This window comes from Protomyctophum parallelum (genome assembly GCF_964188405.1).
Source record: "Protomyctophum parallelum genome assembly, chromosome: 16".
Classification (NCBI taxonomy): domain Eukaryota; kingdom Metazoa; phylum Chordata; class Actinopteri; order Myctophiformes; family Myctophidae; genus Protomyctophum; species Protomyctophum parallelum.
This window is the reverse complement of record NC_139711.1, coordinates 7,907,954-7,924,294: the sequence shown is the minus strand read 5'-3', so window position 1 is coordinate 7,924,294 and position 16,341 is coordinate 7,907,954. Positions and strand designations below refer to the sequence as shown.

Below are 16,341 nucleotides of genomic sequence, written 5' to 3'. Positions count from 1 at the left end.
CCTTCTAATGTGAGATGAAAGTGTTTTACCATCTTTGACTGTGGGGGCCTGCGGGGGCATTCAGAGTCAAGTAGTGGTTCGACGACAACACAAAACACACCCCACGGCAGGCACACTACTTAACCCATTCTGACCTGAGATCAGATTCATACGAGGTTTCCACTGGACACACACTGGTCTGATTAACCCAGTCTGACCTGAGATCAGATTCTAAAAATGTCAGTCGTTCTTCGATTTTTCAAAGATAGCAGACCCACAAGCTCGTAGAGCGCCACTCGGTGGCGCGCTATGAGCTTGTAGATCTGCTATTTTTCAATAGCTAAAGCACGACATGATGCCAACACCAAAATGGGTTCCCGTTCAGAATGGTTTAATCTGCACTAAAGAGATTGTGTAGATTGTGACCACGCTGGTTTGTGCCAATGATAGACCACATGCATCTGAAAAGCACACACCCACCACCACCACAGACTGCTATTCCCCCTGGTGATTCAGATCAATAAGGCATTTTCAACATGGCCAGATAGTGATCGCTGCTGCTTTAATAAACTTCCATCCGGCCAGCACCTCACCTGCGGGCCGACCAAGTGCACGATGAAATGATTAAAATGTATATCACACAATGAGCCACATAACCAGAAGGGACAACAACAACAACAGACACACACTTATACACTACAGTACATGCATTATCCTTTGTCGTATACAAACGGTGTCACGTGACGAACACAGCAGACCTGCAATCACGACGCGTCGCACCGCATTTGTGCTGGCAGAAGATTGGGGCCCATTTTCAGTGTGCCGCAATGAAATTCGATGGACTATAAATAAAGCATTAGGGGTGGAGGTCGGAAATGTTGCAGACGGAGGAGACAGAGTATGACATGAAGATGTGATATTAAGCAAATAAATAGCGGCAAAGTGGACAGACAGCACTGTCGTTAGCATTGTGATTACATGTCTTGCCTACTGATCGCCACAAAGTCAAAAAGAGATGCTTCAGAGTTTTTGCATGCGTGTCATAAGCCCCGTTCAGACCTAAAGAAGCTAGGAAAAAAAAGCAACGCAGAAATCATTTCGACGCAGCTTTTTTTGGAGAAAGTGGGCGTGTACAAGGTACCCGTCAGTCAAGCTGCCTGGACTCGCCGACGAGACGAGAAAGAGAAAACAGGCAGTTTGAGCAGACGCGCATTTAAAATGTCTAAAATTGCGACTGTAGAGGAGAAATAAGTATATATTTAGTTACATCATAACCTATTTATGGATGAATAAATAATATAATCTTCGTAAACATGCTTGTAAATAACCGAGCGAGACCACGGACCGGATCTCGATCCTCCCTCTTTTACCCCAGCTGAAGTGCTCGTCTTGGGGAAACCCCCCACTCGGCTCCCCTCTTCCCCGGGCCCCGAGCGAAACCCTCCGGTCTATTTTTTAAATAGCGACTCTGTATGTAATGTTAATGTTGATTTAGCAAGAGCATACCGTATTTATGGAAAGAAATGTATATATCCAGCGATTCCAGCACATCGTAAAAGCAATTAAAACAGCTTATGTTTACGTGTGGTTTCCGGACATTCAGTCCCAAGTCTCCCTGGGGAAGGGAGACCCTCGGCTTCCCTCATGTCGTGGGCTCCTCCACGGTGCTCCACCACCCATCCCTCGCAGTTTAGCGCATGTTTGCTTTTTATTTAGCAGATGTGAAACTTGGGCCACTATAGTAGCCTAGTAGGCATACTTTTATTACTTCATAAATAATCAATATCACACACAGATTGTGGCCTATCTATAAATATAGGCCATCTACTGTCTTTCAACTTTTGCTATGAGGTTCATCATGAACACAATAAACCAATTGAAATGATTCCCTCAAAGAAATATCCATGCGATTGGTTTATCGATTCAGAACGCAGCAAACCAATCACAAAACACGGGCAACATATTGCATAAATAGAGGGGGTACATACAACTGATATAAAGGCTATTCATTATTTTTTAAAGGTATGGTAGGTGCCCAAGTTTCAACATACATGCAGCTATCAGCTACCGACACACACACGATGGATGTGCACACGACCACAGAGCGGGCTGCTCCTCCCCTCTTCCCGGGGAAAAGGCAACAGGTCCAAGGGGCACGGTGGCACAGTTGGTAGTGCTGTCGCCTCACAGCTAGAAGGTCCTGGGTTCGATTCCCGCTCGGGACGCTGTGGGTGCTGGTGGCGTGTTTCCTCCTCCGCGTCATCAGTGCCCATTGCGACTGCAGGGGCACTTCTCCCCAGCCACCAGTGTCCACTGGGAGAGAACTGGCTCGCAAGTGACGGAACACAACCCGTTTTCACCGCTTCGACAACTTGTTTCTCATATAAACTTTTATTTCTTTTCATAAATATGCTATGGTCTTGCCAAATATTCATTCATATACAGCCCTCATTTAAAAAGTAAATTATTTAATTCGGAGAATCGGGCCGGTCAGCTCTCGCAGAGGCAAAATGGTTTTGTCAAATGAGCTCAACTCCGCCTCCTCAAACCACACAGTGCTCTGATTGGCTAGAAGCAGCTTCTAGAAGCTGAAGCCAGAATGCAGCTTTTAAAAGCTGCTTCAAAGTTAAGCTTTGAGGAGAGAAAAAGGACGAAAAATAAATAAAAAAGCTGTTCATTCCAAGCTTCAAAACTCAAAAGCTGCTCTGTATAGAGATAACATGGGAGCACGAAGCTAGAAGCTGCTGCTTCTAGCTAGGTGTGAATGGGACATTAGGGCCAGTATCTCATTGCATCTATAAGCCACAATTTCAATGCAGATTTATTGTCTCCACCAGGCCGAAGGCATGTGGGGAGAGTATGTTTTGCACTCCGTCCATCCGTGTGTCCAAAATTCACAGGAGTGCTCAGTTTCAAACAAAATGCTGCAAATCATGAGCACATTGCGTGATTTCCGTGAAATTGTGCACCCACATTCCCACTAGGCCGAGGACGAAATGCCACATGAATAATTTCAACTCAGACTCAAGGTGGCGCTATAACTGGCCGAAAAGTGTTTTTACCTCTAACTGCACGGATCTGTGGATAACTTTGTATGCCAACTCCCTAGAGGCCAAGGAAAAACCTTTGCCTGGAATTTTTCACATCTGCTCTTTATAGCGCCACCAGGAGGCCGACATATGTAAAACACATTTTCTATTATTACTCCTTCAGATTTTATCCAAATTTCACGCAAATCAGTATACACTATCTCCATAGTCATGTGATCAACACGGAGCGGCACCATTTCCCATCTTCCATCCTGATTGGCTAAGATTGGCTTCCAAAGCTCACACGATTCGTCCATTTCGAAAAAAGGCCACAAATAACAAACACAGTGTGCAATTTCCGTTAAATTATACACGCACATTTTCACTAGGCCGAGGACGACATGCCACAATTTTTTCCTCAAAATCAGCCTCACGGTGGCGCTATAACAGGCCAATTCCTGTTTTTAGCTATAACTGCATCGATCTGTATACAACTTATGTATGCACACATGGAAAAACATTGTACCTGCATCCCTCCAACACAAACCTCCGGCCCAAATCTTCCTCAACAGCCTGTTATAGCGCCACCATGAGGCCACAACCTGACCTGCCCTGGTGGAGACCTGTGCCGATTGGCACTTTAGTTAGTTGTAAAATTGGGTCACCATAGACAACCAATATAGGGCAAAACATTTGCATCATGCTTTAAGTAGCATGTGACAATTGTGACATGTCAAACTAGATTCTGAATCCATTCCAAGCATTTGTTTTGCACGAATAAGGCCTAAAAACGGCCATAGCCGGATGAGGTCAGCACAAAAGTGAAGAGGTCAGCCCATTTGGGCACATTTTGGCAAGTGGCTATGACTGAATTTAGGCCAAGGAGTGTTTTTCATGCAGAACTAATGCTTGGAATGGATTCATGAACGGATTCATGAACCCCCCCCCCCCCCCCTAATTTGACATGTCACAATTGTCACATGCTACTTAAAGCATGACATTTGGGAAATGTTGCCTTATATTGGTTGTCTCCAGTTTGGTGTGGTATACAAAAATGGCCATAAGATTTTTTTGTAGTCAGTGTGTCTATCAGATGTGACAGCACGAGGTTGTCATGGAAAATTATACCCCCCGGGTTTGGGGGGGAAATAGAACAGGCTTTTCAGAGTAAAATCTGCCTCCTCTGCTGGGCACTCTATTTTGGCGCACTGGAAGTGTTAAGACGATTTCGCACGTGGGGTTATGTTGGTCTGAAATGATGTGTAATCTGGTGTGATCACGTGGGGTTATGTTGGTCTGAAATGATGTGTAATCTGGTGTGATCACGTGGGGTTATGTTGGTCTGAAATGATGTGTAATCTGGTGTGATCACGTGGGGTTATGTTGGTCTGAAATGATGTGTAATCTGGTGTGATCACGTGGGGTTATGTTGGTCTGAAATGATGTGTAATCTGGTGTGATCACGTGGGGTTATGTTGGTCTGAAATGATGTGTAATCTGGTGTGATCACGTGGGGTTATGTTGGTCTGAAATGATGTGTAATCTGGTGTGATCACGTGGGGTTATGTTGGTCTGAACTGATGTGTAATCTGGTGTGATCACAGTGCTATACTTTGGGATTCAATTAAGACCAGCTCCAAGCCGGCCTGATCACTGGTGCAGTGACATTGCAGGTGATTCCTTGTTATTTGGGGAGTGCATAGTTTTAATTAGGAGCCTGGGCTAGGTTCACAATTTGCACACATTGATTGCAATCAAAGTCTATTCGATCTGAATACAGGTTCAACAATTGAAGCAGCATTTGACGCACTAGGAGATCAAAGAAAAAGTTGCCACTGGCATGTGTGTAACAGATTTATAAGATCTATACACTATAAGAACACGTTGCAGAGCGATGAGTTGTATATACACACACTTAGTATATATAGCATGTTCCCGACTATGCAATAGGGCAGGGGTGGGCAACTGGCGGCCCGGGGGCCACATGCGGCCCCCACCTTCACTTTATGCGGCCCTCAGGTTAATGTCAGAATACTGATATAATATTGGTTTCAGCTGTTACAATTCCACAACATGCAAACATGACTCGCTTTAATTACTTCAGTCTAAATTAGTAGCTCAGTACCTCAGCACAAGTATAATTAAAAGGCATTTGAAATTACAGAAAAATGTTAATTTTCAGGATTCCAATTTAAAAATAGCAAAAAATTATTTGAATAGAGCAAAAATAGCCGATCTACAAGCTCAAAACGCATCGCAGTAGGCCCATACCCTACTGCAATAGGGTATGGGCCTTTCCTTTCCCTGACAGCAAGCACCGCCCGTCATTGAAACAAAGTTGTATTTGTTTTGTTTGTCAGGTGTCATCATAATCAGTCATGTCAATGAAATAAAGTCCCGCTCACACCTTGATATTTACATTTCTGCATCATGTGGAAAAATGTTTGCTCTGAATGCCATTTCACAGAGATTTCAAGGGGATGGATAGATGAATACAATTCTCCAGCCTCCAGGGGAAGGACAGGAGTGTTGACAGGAGCTAGAAATGCCAATAAGGAAACAACATTCTAGCAGCCTCCTAACATGTAGGCTTTATCATAATGTAACCCTCCCCTAACGATTATATCAGCCTTTTTTCCCTTGCCCATTTAAAAACAGCTGGTTAAGCCACAGCTGGGTGGAAAATGCCCTCTGAATCCATGGGAGGGTTTAGCCCTGCTCAATGGTAGCATTATCAGTCTGGGCACGCTTGGCTGAGCAGCGTGGCATAACTGACAGCCAAGCCGAGGCAGCAGCTAAACAGACATGGGATTCCTGTCCAATGACAGCATACCAAAGCTACTGTGACATTCCCGGACATTGAACACAATGCAGGCCATTTCTTGACACCGTGACCAGCCTCCAAACTCAGTCCAGACACGTACGGGCATCTAAATAAATTGTCTGGGAGGTGGAGAGTCAGACACTGACAAAGTTAACAGCCACACCCCAGTCATGGACCCTAAACTCACTAGTCCACAGGGGTGTCAAGACATCCTGATATGACGAGCATCAGGGTGTGTGTGTGTGCGCGTGTGTGTGTGTAAACTCCAACCACATCACACGCATACTAGCATTTAAATTGCTGGATGTCTGAGAGGGAATAGAGGAGAGACCAAACGCTGACAATCACTTCACCTTCACTTCATAATAGCAATCCCCCTGAGTCATGGCTCCTAAACCCACTGGTCTAGTGGGTCAAAAAGACATCCGCATATGATGAGCATTGGGAGGATTTGAGTGAGTGCATGTGTGCACGCGCGTGTCCGCTAGATGGTGAGACAAATGGTAATTTGAATGCAGATTCCCATCTTGGAAGTCATGGGTGGCATGAAATTAAATTTGAGCTGTAATGTGCGTCAGTTGAATCTCAGCAGGCAGGTGTATATAGCCATTTAAATATATTTGAAATCAATGACACAGATCTGCACACTTTGCTTTTCCTCTGCCCTTATTCATTTCCTTGGCAACAGCTCAATACAGGATTATTCTGATATCAAAAGAAAATACATGAAGAAATATATGTAACAAAGCAGGACTGCTAACTGGCAAATGGTGGAGGAAGGTACACAAGTTCCCAGCAGAATGTCTCATTCAATATTCATCAGTGTCAGTCTATTATTAAAAGTGCATATCTCAAAAACAGACATGAGGAGCTACAAATCTTGATAATGACATAAATCCCCCGATTAACATGCATCCTGCCGTTTTGTTTAATAAGTTAAAAACACAAGAATATTAATGTCCAATCGACTAGACAAATTAATAGGTGTTGGTGGTGCAAGACCAGATGCCTCGGGGTCAACCTAATGCTGAACACAGACAATGCACCAGGGGTGGCATGGTTACCGTAAGCATACACATAATCATTCACAACAAAACTTCTAATTAATAATTAGGCTCTCTGTTCTCATAGGAAATGTCGTCGTCTCATAACTGTGATTATTCCCATTTAAGATCTACCATTGGGTGTAGACAGTGTATACACAGTCTATGATTCATTTAACAGCCCTGGGAGCAGCCTGTACAGGCTTGAAAACACACTATTGCAATATGGGTTTTCCATATACCTTGCTTGCGGACATCCTCCACGGCAGCAGTCAGCTCGTCCTTCAGGAACTGGCTCTCTTTCGCAATCTTCTCCCCTTTATCCAGGAAGTTTGCCGTGGCCGTCTCGACAGAGGCGGCCAAAACATGAGCCTTCTTGGAGCGTCCCTTCTTCTTGTTGGACGGGCCCTTGTTGCTCGAGTTGACCAGCGTGGTAACCTTTAAGAGAGAAAATAATGCTTTTTTTAACAGCTACTGTCCATTAAATAAAAAGTACCAGCTCAGTGGCCTTGTGGTTAGAGTGTCCGCCCTGAGACTGGGAGGTTGGGGTTCGATCCCCGGGTGGGTCATACCAAAGACTCTAAAAATGGGACCCAGTACCTCCCTGCTTGACACTTGGCATCAAGGGTTGGATTGGGGGTAAGTCCCTGCGACATACTAGCGTCATGTCCAGGGGGTGTACTTGTACATTAAGCTGCCTCACGCTACAGAAACAGGAGATAGGCTCCTGCCCTATGGGCCTCATGGCTCGGCAAGGCTACTTACTGTCCATTAAATAACAGCCATGTTACACCCGCCTGTACTTGAGCATATCGGAGCAAAATTTAAAGACACATCTTACGAGTTAGCAAATGAGGAGTTGTTTATGGTGACGGGGAATGCAGAAATTGCTTTTAGAGCTTCACCCAAATGATGGCTACCTTCACCCAGATGATGGCTACTCCGGTGGCTCTCATCAATGCAATGTTTGGTGTTAAACCATTTTGAGGCGGGGAAACCCTTTTGGTGTTAGCATCATGTTATGCTTTAGCTATTGAAAATAGCAGATAAAATCTGATCTCAGGTCAAAACGGGTTAATGTTACAGGACAAACCAGAATTACTAGCATAGTGAAATAAATCTCCCTCCCCAAGCATGGGGTAAATCTGATTTATGTAATGACTTACACAATGGCCAAGTATTGCATGATATAGGCTTTATATACCAACACCATTTTTCCTTTTGCCAAAACAGAGTGATTGCAAACGAACAAAACCAACAGCCGGGAGGTTGTGACAGAGAAACATACACGTTCCTGGCAAACAAAAAATGATCATAGAGAAAGAAAATGGGGGGGGGGGGGGGGCAGATGCACAACAGAGAACGCTTGTTTCACCTGGCTGTTAATGACACGTGCCATTCTTGTTTTACATGTTATCACAAATGTGTCTGTTTCTTTAACTCTTCAATATACGAGTTATATTCCATATACATAGTTATTTGCCTTCAGGAGGCTTGTGGTTATTATTGCTTATTTTATTCCATCAGTTTTCCTCTTTATCATTTAATTATTCAAAGCAATGGCAGCTCCCCCAGCTATAGCTATAGTTTTGGGGAGATTCATCAGCTGTTCTTACATTGTGGTTTTTATTGTATTCTCTGCAAGGCTACATTGTTAAACAATTTTCCAATACTTCCAGAAAGCTTGAGAAGATACTGGCACTGCTTATCAAATCTTACCCTAATCACAGCAAGGGAAGGGAGCCTGTCATAACAAACGTGTGGCCTAGCCCAAGACGGGTAGCATTATAAACCAACAAAAACTATCACTTTGTAAGAGGCTGTTTGTTCAAATATATAATTCTTGGTCGTTTGAAGTTACTTTGAACCATGTTTTTCTGGCATCAAAGTGATCAATTTACTTAAAATCTCCAACTGGCCCCTTTTAGACCAATTTAATGTTGCCAAAAACACATTGTAATGTTACATGCATTTAACACGAGAAGCATCATCTCGAAATCTCTTTCCAAATTAGTACTACTACAAGGTTCATAAATGACATGCATGGTTATGACATTGATCTATGGTCAGTCTATGACTACGTCACTACAAGTCATTTAGTTCCACATTCTGCCCCTTAGAACCCCCATCTTTCATGGGCTACCTTTGGGGTTTCAATGGCTGTAGTGTGGTATGAGGCGTCAAAAACAGCTCCCGTAGTATTTTTGTGCTAAAATAGATTTTTTTGCAGATCTTGGTAGGGTCCAAACGAGAAAATGATGGGGTTCAAATTTTCCCGACCCCCACCCCGTTTCAGGGGGGGGTCATCTATTTGGGACCTCCCAGAATAGTATGCCAGCCAGTTAATGTCCGATTTTCATAATATTAGAATTGTTTAGTATGTTTTAAAACATTCCGAGTTGATTTCTTAAACTTTTAAAGTGGTCAAAATAATATTTTTTGACTTTTGGTAGGGGTGTTTCCTCACCTGCCTCAGACCCAAGCGTAGCAAATATTGCTGCTAAATAAAGATCAGCCAAGCTGCTGCTGTCTCTTTTCTCTTTGTCTTTCTGTTGTCGCCGTCGGTCAGGTGACTGGGAGGGCTACTTGTCATCCTTAGAGGAACTCATCAAGTATTTCTTTGCTTGTGATCTCCTTAAATATGCTCGACTGATGCCAGTCTATCTTGCCCAAATGAACGCTCTTGAACAGGATGTGGTGGCAAAGTCAGAGATACCGTTCACTCATCTCTTCACAGAGAGCAGGAAATCAAGAAGCTAAAGGGACATGGGATGGTTGTATGAAGCAGCTCTGGACTGACTAGTCACTACCACACCTCATCTTTCTGGTCTAGTGAATCAGTACCTCAACAGCTTCCCAAAAGCTTCCAGGTCTTCAAGGAAAGGAAACATTATCAGCTCTCAGGAGAGATTGCATTGAGGTCAAGAGAAAATGCTCTCAAGCAATGTAAATTGATTGAGTTGCACTGTGGAGGCAATCTGTTCAAAGAGAACACACCATTGAAGAGTCTGGTTTCATCAGTGCTTGTGTCAGATGGGGCAAAAATGACATTCTTCCTGGGCCTACACAATTTATCTGGTGCTGACTGAGTAGGAACATTTGTTGGAATCTCCAAGAAGAAGTCAATGCCTACTTGAGGCTTGATGATGATGATCCATTAACTGCCATTAACTGCTTCAAGGACCTTGGAATGGGTACCATTCCTCCTGAGCTAACAGCAAGCTTTCCTCACCATTGGAGCATTTTGCATGCCGTGTTTACAGTCCAAAAGGTCCAACAACCTTGCCATTACTAGATGGGAACTATTTCGGTCAAAGAACTTGGAGGGTGAGATGCTACCTCCAACTCGTGCTGCACTGCTACCACATATCCTCTGTGCCAACTACGTCACAATGCGGGATAAGTCATTCATACCTGACAAATTGCCCTGAGCTTCCACCAATCAAACAAAATGGATGGAATTCAGATAGTGGAGGGTATGTTCCAGTCAGGTGTCTTGCCCTCCCTGCTCCAAAGGCAGTACTTGAGCTCATCACATGTGCTTGCAAAGCAGGTTGCAAGGGATGGTGCAGCTGCTCAAACAATAACCTGCCTTGCACTCCTCTCTGCAAATGCTATGGTGGAGACTGTCAACACTATCAGGGAGGACATTCAAGATGATGATGACGCAGATGAATAGATCCTGCAAATAATGTATTGTAGGCATAATTGACCATGGGCTCTTTAAGAGGATAGGTGTGTGTGTGTGTATGTGTGTGTGTGTTGTGTTGTTAGTGTGAGTGCAGTGTGTGAAATAAATGGACACGTTCTGCATGCCCAAAGTGAGAAGTTGCAATACCTTTATTCCCTGCAGTAACATCTGTCAACAATAATGGTAGAATACTAATAAACTACTTTCAAAGGTACATAAAAGCAAGATATTCTAATAATATTCGAAATACTTGCAAATCACATATATGGGTGCAAGAATAGGGGCAAAACTAGTCCCGGCCCCCTGTGGAAGACCCCTGGTATTAACTACTACTCATTTTTGTAAACTTTTAATGCTTAAATTATTATCTAATTTGACATTGTTCTGGAACAGGAGCAGAGCGAGGAATGTAATGAGTACTGAGATGAGTCCGGGGGGCCCCGGGTGAAGAAAGACCCCAACCAAAAGTCAGAAAAGATTATTCTGGCTACTTTCAAAGTGTAAGAAATCAACTCAGAATATTTAAAAACCTATAAAACAACCCTAATATTATGAAAATCGGACATTAATTGTCTGGCGTACTATTATGGGGGGTCCCAAAATATATGACCCCCCAAATAAGGGGTGGGGGTTGGGAAAATTTGAACCCCATCATTTTCTGACAGTTTGGTCCCTATGAAAGCCAAAAAAGCAAAACAAATCACTTTTAGCAAAGAAATCCTACGGAAATACACCTCGTACCACACTGACTGATTTCAAAATGCTACATAAAATAATGGATGCACATTACTGACCAAAATCAAATTCAAAGTTGGGTCAGAAGTTCGAAACAACACAGCTTGCATTTGACCTTCTTCCCCCCCCCACCCATAATGGTTCACCACAGAACTTTTGAGCCAATCATCTGATCTCAGGTCAACTCAAAATGGGTTAATATGCCAGCCGGGTGGGAAAAAAAAGTATCAATGGCCATTTATTGTAATCTATATTTAACCCATATTCATGTATTGTAACAAGACAGACAGACCGAGAGGCACATTGTGAATTACCTGGGTAACAAGGGGTTCCAGTAGCCTTTCTACAGCCAAAGTACGGATCTCCAGACTCTTTGGGTCCCACTTGAAGTTAATGTTGGCGGTGTTGATGGTTGATGTCATGTTGTCAACTTGTCACAGATCCTGGGACTTAAGACTGAGAACATAAAAGGATAAAACAGGCACAGATAAGAGACAGATGTCTGGAGAATACCGAATACATTTTTCAAATGCAACCGTAATGTAATGTTCTAAAAAAATAATACAGACTTTGTTGTCATAAGAAATGACCCTGTACATTAAAATAGGCAGTCCCCTCAAGCTCTTCAAGGCCAAACATTGTTGTTGTAAATTGCTTTATTTTGATAGACTGAGAGAGTGAGCATGCAGCAAAGAGCCTCAGGTCGGCCAACAGCACGAAAGACTTCAGCCTTATTTGTGTGGTATGCATGCGCCCTTACCAGGTGAGCCACCGGGCGCCCCCGGGGTTCACACTTCTCATTTACATTCCTAAGCGTCTATGGTGGTGTAATCTCCCTAGTTGCAAATGAGGGCCAACCCAGATTACCTCATCCAAGAAGGAGCCGAGGTAAATGAAGAGTTGTTAGGACAAGCTGTGGTTCCCGGAGCCTATGGATGTCACAGGGTGTAAATATGTATAATATTTGGCCCCTCTTTTTAGAGACAGAGCTGCCTAACCAAGTCACTTTCTGATTGACAGTCATAAGCAGAGCACAGTAACACTATGGCCTAATTTCGATTTTACTTTTCAGGCAGCAACTGCAGCTCTATTGATTAGCCATCACGCATTGAGGGGCACGGATAATCAGCAAGCCCTGAGGGCCGAGCAGATTCATCTGAGAGGTTGGTCAGCTAAAATGTGCCGGCAACATGCAAGCTAGCTCTTACCCTATACAGTACAAGGTCAAGCTAACAGAAATACTTCAAAATAACAAATCCAGATATAAATTCAATTGATACCTGTGAAAATGTTTAACGAATAACCTAATGTTGTCTACCTTGTAGCACTGTACGAATACACTACTCAAATTGCAATTTATATATGGTTTGCATTGACTAAAGCCAAAGAGGTCTGCCAGTGCAAGTGGATTTTTACCTCTGCATACCCTGTCCAGGACAGGCTTAAATTCAGACGCGCCTCCTCGGGAGACTTGGCTCAGATCTGAACCCATTTGATTTGGCGTTAGGAACCTGTTGCGACCACATGCCCTTGCTGACGTCGACCCCGGGCAGGGTTCGAACCCACAACGGTCCGCATGAAAGGCATAATGCTCCGAGTCTAACCACTACACTACAGTAAAAGTCAAAAATAGAGGAGGGCGTGGCAGTCATGGACTGAAACCACAAGCTCAAGAGACTTTCATGTTGCTCTTGCTCACACAGCTGATGTAAACTACCATTAAGTAACTCATATTTGTCTGGTCCCAGTAACCGATCATAAAATTAGAAAACGTGTGCGCACTATACACACACGCTAATATGCATGTGTAGCCCTGGTCCACTGCTTTGAGAGACTCGCTATAAACAGGGCTATAGAGAGCATGTGTATATATATATATATATATATATATTAATAAAATGAAATCACGCGGTTCGATTTATAACAGGGCATAATTATCAGCAGCAGCAGAATAGCTGGCCAACTCTCATTGCCAGATCAGTGGAGGAGGAATAGGCCATTGTTGGTCTCATGCCAAGCTGATGTCCGACTGTGTTTTAATCCCAGAATGACCTGGAACTTTGGAAGCGTAGTAGATGACCTCATAACAGCTAGCGCAGGTTGACTACACTACGCGTTTCATTGGGTTTAGTTTAGACATTTGAAATACCATTATTTAGTCTATTGTAATGAAATCTAAGTGAAATAAACGGGGGGGGGGGGGGGGGGAGTGGTGCCACTATACTACCTGAACATACATGTTTATCATTCAACAAACACTCACTCCCCATGTAAAACAAAACAGTTAAGCTAATATTAGAAAACGTTTTCGGTTGAATGAAGGGTACCACTTTGTTTGTTGGGTAAACTTTGCTGAACGACACAATTTCCCCTTATAAACAACTCACGTTAAGTTAACTTTGCTCTCCCAAGCTACGCATGCTAATTTAGCAAACACTGCTAATAGTAATACCGTGGCTATTTCACGTCGTCGGGCGATCGCATTACTGCGGGAAAACTACCTTTCAACAGGAATGACTAACTGAATTTAAGTGTAAATCAGACACTCTTCAGTTGAAAATAAATACGTCATGTCTGTCGAGCAAAGGGTACATTGACATGGGATAATTTAGCCTTCAGCAGCAACACTTCGCCCAACTTCTTAGCGTGCGTCATTTCACGGTTAAGGCTGTTATTTAAATGTCAATTTGGTCAAAACAACCTCTCAAAACAAACATAGTCTTGCGCCCTAACGTGAAATATTGAAATTGAATTAAAAAATAAATAAACGCATTCCACCCAAACTCTTCTTGGAAAAGTTCAAAATGGTGGAATGGCTGGAATTTCAAGAGAATTCCTCCCTGAACTTACCTCAAAGTTTGATTCTGTAAACTTGTTGCTGTGCTTCGTGTATGTTGTTCGGTATTCGGCGGTGGGCTCGTGGAGGTCTTTCTTTACAAAGAATAGTAGAAATCCCCAACTCCAAATAAATACCGGATAGGCCACCAACAGTGAAAAGTTTCGATGGCTGGATTGTTTCGATGTCCCGTCACTCCCCAAGCAATTTGAAGCAAACACAATGGAGGAGGAGGAGCAGCAGCAGGGTGTTGTGCTAAATCTAGTATCCCGTCGGAATCAGTTACCCTTTGGATTGCACGTTGACTGGGATGAATTCACTTTGCTGGTTGCATATCCGGTCTAGAACTGATACGGAAACGACTGGTGTGCGTGCATAATATATCTTGCGCTAAACTACCGGATACAGTCAAGAGTTATAGGTGGGCTGTAGACCGGATCTGAGTACTGAACAGTTTTCAGTAAACCGAAACCAGGGTTTCAACAACATGCACTGCTGCGGGCAGCCTGCCCACAAAAGGTAACATCACGTGAGGATTAAAGTTTGATTCCCTGTAGGAATTAAGAAGTGGTAAACGAGTTTACCGACGAGCTTCTATTTTTCAGAGTGTGTACTAGGCTAACTTTATATGACAACCTGAACCAAAATAAATAAAGGCATTTACCCACCAACATTAATGGAAGGGCGAGGGAGGGGCACTGGGGGGTACATTATTTTGATATTACAGACTGTATTACTTGGGCTGGAAATCTAGTAGGCAGCACCCACTAGGTGAAACCGATTCCAACAGGGACACAACATTTGGCAAGGTAGTCAGGGCGAGGACCTATTTCCTGGGCCGGCCCCCTGGCCTGGACAGTTCACAGGTGGGTGTGGGTGGATAATTGGGTGTGGTGTGGCACTTGACTCGCTTTGTATGCCCTTATAAGGAATATTTATTTATTTCATTAAAGGGGACGGTGATGTACTTTTTCTTCCGTTTTTTGATGTGTTTATTTGACAGCAACAATACAATAATAAATATATTGCACAATAAATAGTGTGCAAAGTGATGCAGCAGAGCATATAGTGACTACATGCCCCCCAGGCCCAATAATCTTTGGGATTTTTTTCTTCATAAATTGTGTTAAATAACTCTATATTCTAATCATTGCTATAAAGTGTTTGTTCCTTTAATGAGAAAATGTATTTTTAGTACGGGATACCAAGGATGCAGGAAAAACATGAAAGTGTTTTCATGACACAAAGGAATGATCAGACAAATTTTGAACTAGTCTGGAACACAATAAAATTGAAGCTGGTAAATAGGTAGACCTACTCTCTCCTGATTGGCTGATATTGGAAACCCATCTGGAAAAAAAAAGTTCTGTTAATTAAACAGCTCGATCGACAGGGAGACCCATACTGAACAAACACTATCTATAACAAAGATTACTATCATTATTAGTGCTTTAAACTTTCAGCAAAGGTCTCCAAACACAGCCAGCCAACACCAGTTTTCGGTTAATTGAAATGGAAACAAGCCATGGAGATGGGCTTTCTTGCATGGGTTTAAATCCTCGTAGCAGACCTTGTATTGAACTGTACTTTCCTGTGCAAACTGTTAATAAAGTATTCAATCAATCAATTAATCACCAATTTTAAATCCAAAAGACAGTGATTTATTTTATATATTTAACAAAACATGGGTTATTTACCTCAGGGTGGGCACCTGAACATACAATCTTAATCAATAACATACTTTTGATACAAATACAATTACATGGATCTTACCTATTCTTAACTAAAACATAAACAAACGAGTAACAAAAGAAAGGCCACCCACCCCTACAGTAGTCAAGGCAATGACTTTATTATCATATCTCACTGAAATGTGTCTTGCGGCTCAGCAGCCAAGTATGCAACACATAATACACACATTTGACATAACATAGAAACAAAACAAATTGCATACATAAAAACATGAAGACAAGAGCAATGTTCCATGTAACCCATGTTTAACATTAACATATTACACACTAGCACATCTAAAAACACAGAGGACTGGTGTTGTGTCTGTGGTTGAAGATTGGCTAGGAGGAAGACGTCAGAGGGACCATAGACAATTAGACATATAAAGGTAGACACCTCTTTCGGCTCTTGGGCTGTGTGTCAAAATTGAAGGCACAATTATCCCAAGATTCCCGGAATAGTTATAGTTGAGT

General features: G+C 42.8%; 1 protein-coding gene across 1 annotated transcript in view; it reads right to left on the bottom strand.

The window, feature by feature from the left end:
* Positions 1 to 14,345, bottom strand: part of ctnna1 (catenin (cadherin-associated protein), alpha 1) — a 127,341-nt gene extending 112,996 nt beyond the window's left edge. Inside the window, 3 exon segments of the mRNA XM_083785769.1 lie at positions 7,118 to 7,313; positions 11,616 to 11,757; positions 14,152 to 14,345. Of these exon segments, the coding sequence (XP_083641895.1) occupies positions 7,118 to 7,313; positions 11,616 to 11,723 (304 nt within the window). The 5' untranslated portion in view covers positions 11,724 to 11,757; positions 14,152 to 14,345.
* Positions 14,346 to 16,341: the final 1,996 nt, after the last annotated feature.